Source organism: Poromitra crassiceps, assembly GCF_964638095.1.
Source record: "Poromitra crassiceps genome assembly, chromosome: 9".
NCBI lineage: Eukaryota > Metazoa > Chordata > Actinopteri > Beryciformes > Melamphaidae > Poromitra > Poromitra crassiceps.
In genome coordinates, this window is record NC_139630.1 from 46,001,494 (window position 1) to 46,010,224 (window position 8,731).

Consider the following 8,731-nt stretch of genomic DNA (forward strand, 5'->3'; position numbering starts at 1 on the left):
TGGGGGGGGGGGGGGGGGGCAACAGGTGCTAAAAATATGCAAGACAATCATCATAAAAAATAAACCCTTCTTAGCTACTGAAAAACAGCCTTGACGGCATCACGGCCTTCAGCAGCTCATTAGACAGGTGCACACACACACACACACACACACACACTCACTCACACTCACGCACACACGCACGCACACACACACACACACACACACACACACACACACACACACACACACACACACACACACACACATACACACACACACACACACATACACACACACACACACACACACACACACACACACACACACACACACACACACACACACACACACACACACAGGTGGTGCTTTCTCCCTACACAGTTCCTCTGCTCCTTTCCAATCATTAGAGCCCATTAGAGGCCAATTAACAGTGTCACAAAGCTGCCTTCTGCTTTATGGCGCTGTAAACACAACCTGTAGGCTCAGGCAAAGACAGGAAGACTCATTACCACTAACAGCTTCTTGATTTGCTGTCCTGTTCTTGTTAGTATATTAGCCTTAATTGACTTATTTTTTCAATTAAATCTCAGGAGTAAAGTTACATGTTAGTTTCATCACGTCTGATGTTGTGGTCTTGATTTTATCTTGACTATATTCTGTATTAAGGAGCAGGGGAGCCATAGCCTGCTGAAAGGAATGTCTCTGCACAACACAACACAACACAACACAACACAACACAACACAACACAACACAACACAACACAACACATGTTTTCTTCTCTGGGCTGTAAACCATGGAGAATAGGCTATGACTTGGTCTCTAGACAATAGGTTCTCTCTGGTAACACATTAACTACACTAGCCCATGCCTCTATCTCCATTGCATCAGTGTTGTGCGTTATAAATCGGTCTGTGACTGATAACCCCTGAACGCCCCGGGGAAAGGGGAACCCGCTGTTTGAAGTGCGCCCTGCATGTGGGTCATCCTCCATGATTTGTGACAGATCTCTGGCCAAAGGACACGCGATGCGCGTCTGCTCGGCATGTTAAAGCTGGATTCACGACGCAAACACTTCAGTCTACATGCTGCAGCATGCAGAGGCACGGGTCTCCTCTCCCCATGCAAAACAACCAGGGAAGCATTGCAACTTTGGCAGAGTTTAAAGCCTGCGTTGTGACCTCATCTCACTTTTATTTTTCATCTCCATATGGTGTTAATAAATATTGTTCCTTATTATCGAAGAGTAACTCCCACTTTTTGCTGTGATAGATGGGCTATTTTTGCATGGTATCCTCAAAATGTAGAGACAAGCTATTTTTATGAAAATGCATGCAGGGTAAATGACTGGTGCTGACCACCTGATCATACTGCATGTATTTGCTTCCAAAGCGCAAGAAAACAACTTTTGTTTGTCAACAAACTCAGTAATGAACCGTAATGGACCAACCTGAAAAGTCCGAAGAGCCTGTGGTGAAATCGCAGAGGACCGTCAGACACGTTATTCCCACCAGGAGCGCACAATTGACGGCTGAGAGAGTCCCATATGAGAAGAACATCCTTGACGCCTCAAAGTTTGTGAGTTTCTCCGTAGCATTAGAAAATCCAGCAGGTTCTGCGTGGCGTGCGGTACATGTGAGGTCCCATAGCTCTCCCCGCCAGGATCACCTCATCCTCGCACCACAGGCTGCTGAGTGCAGGGTCGACGCTCCTCCGCTCTGGCTGCACACAGCATTTCTAACTGCGTGCTCAGTGTTGTGGAGTGAGGAGAGAGGAGGAGAACAGAGGCAGCCCACCTGAGGACGGGCGCTCCCCTGGTCTCAAAGCCCCCGAGTTCCCGGCTAGACACACGTTCACGATTGCCGATTATGAATTGTAAACTTATGATTATCGGTTTGCAGTGATTTAGCCTTATACAAGTTGTGTTGCAGCATATCAATACTCAAAAACAACTAAATCTCTAACAAATAAAATCCACATGCCGCATAGTATATTTCGAGATATGTTTAGAAATAGGCCTCAGCGTGACGTCACTTGCCACCCAGAAATGCGGAACCCCGCGGAAGTTAAAGGAACACTCTGCCCATTTTCAACCAGCTTTGTATCATTAGAACATCAGTAGTATATCAGAAAACTGTAAACGGTTTTGAAATCTGTCATTTCATTTGACAGTTATTGAGTGTTAAATTGTGGACCAGTGACATCACTGGTCCACACTAACTCAAATTAATAACTCATTAACTCAAATCAACTCTCAATAACTGTCAAACTAGATGAATGATGAAGAGTTTGACAATTATTGAGAGTTGATTTGAGTTAATGAGTTATTAATTTGAGTTAGTGTGCACCAGTGATGTCACTGGTCCACACTTTAACACTCAGTAACTGTCAAATTAAATGACAGACTTCAAAACCGTTTACAGTTTTCTGATATACTACTGATGTTCTAATGATACAAAGCTGGTTGAAAATGGGCAGAGTGTTCCTTTAATAGTATGAGTTGTGCCAAACAAACTCAAAAACTATACATTACATCGCTTATATTTTGACATTCTGAGTGAGAGCAGAAGTAGATCAAGAGTTTGATGTATAATAGGCCTACATGTCGTGTTAAAGTTGTGTGAACTGTCGCAGTTTTTAAAATGTAAACAGAGTTAGCCAGCTAGAGTCAGACACACAAGCCTTGCGCCACTTGGGCTCCATAGGGTCCCATTGCCTGCCACCCAGTGAGCGGTTTACCAAAATGCTGCTCGGCTGATCCCTCGTTAGCACAATAAATACATTGGCGCAATAAATAAATAAATAGGCCACTTAGATGGCATTTTAAATAACTTCTTGTACACTGAAACTACATGTTATTCACATTGTTAACAGGCTACATCTGCAAATAGTCTGGTCATATACTGGCTATTCAATGTTAATGTCCTATAAATAGCCTACGTGTGTGTTTTGAGGTCTCATATTCTAAAGCAGCAGCACCACCACCTCCACCACTATGATTATGATGATGAGATCATCAGCCACTACCATCAACAGCAACATATTTCCATCATCAGAAGTAAAGGCTGCAGCCTACAATCGAGTGCAAATAATACAAGCGTACCTGCCTGTATTACTTGCACTCGATTGTAGGCTGCAGCCTTTACTGCTGATGGAAATAATGGTTCCCCAGTGAATGAAAAAACAAGCGTATAATTTATTGTTTTCTTCTTATGTAGGATTCACTGTCCCTCAATTTCTAGCACGCATAGCCTACAGCAGACTACTTGAGTGTAACAAACGGAACAGCTGTGACATCTTGTGGGCAATTAAGTGAATTGCATATCTGGTGAATGGCGTTTCTGTTTTGCCCTACACGGCTTCCGTACTGTAGCAATACACATGCGACAATAGAAGGTCAATCATGGCAGCCTGCACTACGAGGCTCGATAAAGTTATGTTTTCACTAAGGTTATTACGAACCCTCCGACTTCAGAAGGAACGTAAGTACACATAGCAAGCTTCCCTTTCTCACGCAATTCGTTGTCGGTCTTTGACAGGTTGCCAAAAGACGTATCTGATTCTGCAATGTAAATTAGCATTGGCTAACTGTTAGCTAACGTTGTTGAACAATTGGCTGGCTCAGCTACCCCAATATGTGTAACCATTTTTACCTGTAGATAATTATTGATGCCAATGAATTCTGTTATTTATTTTCATTTTCAGGGTTCCTGTCCACATCTGCGCCTCGCCTTGCTGCGGGGAGTAGTGAGCAGCCACCCACATTCACCCCTCCTCCTAAACCTGTCATCATAGACAAGACACAGACTGCAGCATCACTACGCAAGTAATATGGCGTTTCTTTGAAAACTACAAACACATATCTACACATATCTATGTAGCTGAAAATGGAAAAGCATTACATACAATGTTCCACGGGCATGACTGGGTCCTGCTGCCAATACACACAGACACAAACACACACTGTCGTAATCACAGTGTTGAATAAGTGTCTTGTCCTGTCTCTGTCCCCCAGGTTCCTCAGTCCAGAGTTCATCCCCCCCAGACAGAGAACACACCCTTCAAAGTTTTCCATGGAGAGGCAAGACATGATCCGCAGGAGGAAAGTCCTCAACCTTCCAGAGTTCTACGCAGGTAAGAAACTTACCCTCAAGGCTCTTTCTATGTTCGTCTCAGGACTTCACGGTAGTAAGAGCCCTCTCATGGACCATGCGATTTTCGTTAGACAATCTGTGTTGGGCATTCAACTCACCTTATTTCTGCACTTTGAAGTCACAGGTAGGGTCGGCTGGGGCAAACTAATTATATCGGAAGCCTAGTTGCGGGGAAAAGTGAACGGTCGTGGTCTGTCTAAAATGCATTGCAGAATGTATGTAGAAGACAAAATGATGCCAGTGCGCTTGCGTCTGGACTCTGTTTCCAGGCAACTCGGTGATTCTCGTCGAACTTTGTCTTTAAAAAAAGAACAACCGCTCACTTTTCCTCGCAACTAGGCTTCCGATATAATTCGTTTGCCCCACCCGACCCTACCTGTGACTTCAAAGTGCAGAAATAAGGTGCAGGCATGGTCCATGCGAGGGCTCTTACTACCGTGAAGTCCTGAGACGAACATAGAAAGAGCCCGAGGGTAAGTAAGAAACCATTCCAGTAGTATACAGCCTCATTCCCAAAGGTCTTACAAGGGCAAGAGCAGATTGTACGAACAGTTCTCTGTTGGCATGAAGGTACAAACCCAACCACAAAGAGGATGTTTTGGCCTTAAAACAGTGCAAACTGCATCATCTACCTTGCACTCAGTTCTTTAAATGGTGTGTGTGGTTTTGATTGCCTTCATTTTCAGGGAGTATCCTGGCTGTGAGCATGGCAGACCCTAATGCCAACGGGAAAGTCAACCGCTTTGTAGGCATCTGTATCCAGAGGGGTGGCAAGGGGCTGGGAGCCACATTTGTCCTGAGGAACATCATTCAGAACCAAGGTGAGGTCTTTTATTCTCTGTATGTAGTATGTACACTTGTCTAACCCAAAACTACTCAAATAGTGAGTAAGTAAAAATGTCTCTCTTGTGACAATGGACAGGCATGATTAATCAGTATTTGTTTATGATTTTTTAAATAATTATTATCACATTGATACTTTTCTGATAGTACATTGTAAATCTTGAATGTGATTATTTGCTATAATATCTTCTGCTAATCCAATCCTGTAAATTTGTCTTCTTCTTCCATCTTTGATCTCTGAGAGTTCGCTCTCAAGGGCCTTTCCCTGTATAAATAAACGTAAAATAAAAATAAATAAAAAATAAAATCTTTGTTCATTCAAACAAGACTACAGTAATGTCTCTATAGAACCACTGTCTGTCCCCTCTGTTCATGTGTGTCCTCTCATTAGTGCAGTGTGAACCTGTTACAGTACTGTAATATCACAAATGTTCCCCCTATAAAAATATGTAGTGGAACTCTGTAATGCCTAAGATTTGAAACATGGCTTAAAACTGAGAATCGCAAATAGTTATGCACAAGCAGAAAGGGCTGGTAATTAACGTCCGGTTTGTTTTAACTGCTTTTTTTGTTTTTTGTTTCGTCAAATCATCAGGCACTCCATTTTGTTCATGCACTGTAAACACATGTTAAAGGACACTAGAAACTAGTTATCTTGATGTGTGATTGTAGGGCTGTTATACATATCATGCAATCCGACAGTACTATATAACACAGTACTAACTAGCTGTTACAATGTTATTGTATACTTAAACACATGTATATTATATTGCTATTAACTCTGTTTAGCTTTCTTCTCATTTTAACACATAGTTTTTAACCAAGCAAGTTGACTAAGAACATGTTCACCACTGCAGTTGGAGGTTTAGTGCCTCAAATGTGTGTTGGGATGAAACATTTACCGGTTAAATGATAAACAGTGATACAATTCCTGACGGTTAGCATTACCGTTGGCGTTTTAAATAATAATTATCACTAAAACTGTGTTACCGTGATTACAGCGCTTTGAAAAACACGGTAAATACTGTCATCATCAACCAAAGTTAGCAACCGTCTCTGCACAGCCTTGGAGAAATTATTTCAGTGAGTGTATCAATCCTTTTTGGGTCTGAGTTTTCAATATAAAACTTTGCGAAATGATTTTAGTGAGTGTATCAGTGGTTTTTGAAAATGTTCAGCACATTTTAACAAAACTGCGATAACACTGATAGCCGTGATCATTTAGGTCACTATAATGTTCATACCGTTTCACCTCTAAATGTGTCTGTGTGCCCTCTGCCCAGGTGTGGAGATCAACTATGAGCTGTACAGCCCTCGGATCCAGGCGATCGAGGTTCTGAAGCTGGAGAAGCGGCTGGATGACAACCTGATGTACCTGAGAGATGCCCTGTCAGAGTACAGCACCGTGGACCCGGACATGAAGCCCGTGCCCTTCTCCCCAACAGGAGAGGTGGCGCTCAACAAGGTGAGAGAGGCTCAAGATACACACACATTTTTAATTAACCGCTAGATCCAGTGGGTCTCAAACTTTTTTGGCTTCAGTGACCCCTTTCCCTGATTTCTGAATCCAAGTACCCCCTTTACCCGACTACCCGTTTGCTTTGAGAGAGAAAAAAGTGGAGTGAAAGAGTTGCAATTAGTACCTCCTGAGCAGATTTATTTTAACGTTTCGTTTATTTTCATTATTTATTCTTACATTTTTCCGTTTCCCCTTTCTGTCAAGTACCCCCTGTAGTACCTCCATGTACCCATAGGGGTACACATTTCCCAGTTTGGGAACCACTGCTCTAGACGCAACTCCGCAATTTTACTCAAACAAAATTTTTATGAATGCTGTTTTCTACAGGGATGCAAACTAGTCACCTTTAGGTGACAGTCACCTTTTTGATCTTGAATTACGAAGATTTCTGGGTGGTTTTATGCCTGCCCTGGTATCTGTCACCTTTGTCACTGTCCCCATGACTTTGCATCCCTGTTTATATTACGCTCTTTTAAGTTTAAGGTTTCCATATCAAGTTTTTATACAACAACAGGCAGCAACAGTGCTTCTACTGCTACTACTAATATTCACGATAACACAAAATCGGGTTAATGTGAAATGACCGAGCATCCCTGTCCATCCACCAGCTCATGGTAAAGATGCGTCCGAAGCCGTGGTCCAAGCGCTGGGAGCGGCCCAAGTTCAACATCCAGGGCATCCGTTTCGACCTGAGCCTGACCCCGGAGCAGCTGGAGCACGCCCAGAAGTGGGCGGAGCCGTGGCGGGAGTACGACATGCTGAAGGAGTACAACACGTCCAGCCTGGAGCAGGAGATCCTCGCCGAGGTCCAGCACGAGATGAGCAAGTGAACATGTGGGGGGACGGGGGGGGCTTTACACTCTTCACTTATACCATCAACACAAACTTTTCCAGGGATGGGAAATTGGACACATGTGGAACACCCTGCTGGATCGTGGTATATCTGCAAGTTCATCCAAGATTTAATGGGACACAGATGAGGATTCCTAGTTTGTGCAGGCGTCGGTGTAACAGACTTGGTTTGCCACAGCCACACAAGTGTGTGCATGGATGAGTCAACATGCCAAGGAGGGAGCTGGTGATGTATTGTGTGGATTGATGCCTCTCTCATGTGTGGTCTTTCACTCTGCTGATAGTTCTTTCCATGTCGTTGGCTCTACTTGTGATATATTTTACCATTATGCAGATCCATTAACTGGTTTATAAAATAAAAGGCTATTAAACTGACATTGTTATGTGGTTGCTGTTTTGACTATTATATTTGTAGTTGGCTTTGGGGGCAGGTTCTCACTTCTCAGTGAAGGAGTAGGTATAAAGCACCTGTAGATCTCATGTGGGGTGGTGCCACCTCTTGACACTAGGTGGCAGTATTTCTCCATAGTCCTCTCATCCATCAGCGCTCTGCCCACCACTGAGTCTTTGTTGTGTCCCGTCCTGCGATGTTAATTAAACAAATGTTGCAGACGGTGTTTGAGAGAAGTGCAGGAGCGCTACCCTGTACTTTGGAAAAACCTGGAATTCAGGAGCCGTGCAACGAGGACACCCGGTAGTGTTTTACTGTTGTGGATGGAAAATTGTGGTGTCGAGATGGTATGTTACAGCGTCAATTGGGTTGTATAAAAACACTTGGACTCCGTATGTTATGTCTGCTCTCTGTGAGTGAGTGTGTGTGTGTGTGTGTGTGTGTGTGTGTGTGTGTGTGTGTGTAAACACACGGAATGAGTCCCTACACTCTAATTTCTCCATATTACAGGATGAGACGCAGAGAAAATGGCCTCTAATACAGGAGTAGCAGATGTTTACTGAGCTCGTTATGGACCACACAGATTCCCTGTGTGGAGATACAGGCGCATAAAGAGCTTATGCACATGATGTTTAAGATGATTTTAATGTGAATATGCTTCATTAGGAGGAGAATTATAGGTTTTGTAATTAGCAATGGCACATTTATTGTTTATCCACTGCAGAGAATCTTCCAGTTCTTACATAAGCCGGTTCGACCAACACAACCATCTCTGGCTATGTCAGCCTCAGTCTCACTCCACTGTCATCCTGGCCTGATATCAGACTGAACTGTCAACTCGTTATACGCTCCATTTCCTTCTTCAGTTCAGTCTGACATTCCCTCCACTCTAAATGATTTCTATAGGGGAAATCCCAGAGGGGAATTTGATTTTCCCTAACCAATCACCAGAGACCAACAACATATTCGCCTGAATATAATCCAGAACGGGG

The 8,731-nt window shown here is 43.4% G+C and overlaps 1 protein-coding gene across 1 annotated transcript; it reads left to right on the plus strand.

The window, feature by feature from the left end:
- Nucleotides 1-3,365: 3,365 nt before the first annotated feature.
- mrpl19 (mitochondrial ribosomal protein L19) lies at nucleotides 3,366-7,717 on the plus strand. Its single transcript, XM_083643089.1, has 6 exons — nucleotides 3,366-3,462; nucleotides 3,686-3,806; nucleotides 3,996-4,114; nucleotides 4,821-4,955; nucleotides 6,261-6,442; nucleotides 7,105-7,717. Exons 1-6 carry the CDS (start codon nucleotides 3,384-3,386, stop codon nucleotides 7,324-7,326), a joined length of 858 nt encoding a protein of 285 aa, XP_083499215.1. The 5' UTR covers nucleotides 3,366-3,383; the 3' UTR covers nucleotides 7,327-7,717.
- Nucleotides 7,718-8,731: the final 1,014 nt, after the last annotated feature.

What these genes read in the sequence shown, in the direction of transcription:
- mrpl19 (XM_083643089.1), top strand. Translation starts at nt 3,384, where the DNA reads ATGGCAGCCTGCACTACGAGGCTCGATAAAGTTATGTTTTCACTAAGG. An exon ending in CCTTCCAGAGTTCTACGCAG is followed by an intron (nt 4,115 to 4,820) that starts GTAAGAAACTTA and finishes CTTCATTTTCAG; the next exon opens with GGAGTATCCTGGCTGTGAGC. An exon ending in GAGAGGTGGCGCTCAACAAG is followed by an intron (nt 6,443 to 7,104) that starts GTGAGAGAGGCT and finishes TCCATCCACCAG; the next exon opens with CTCATGGTAAAGATGCGTCC.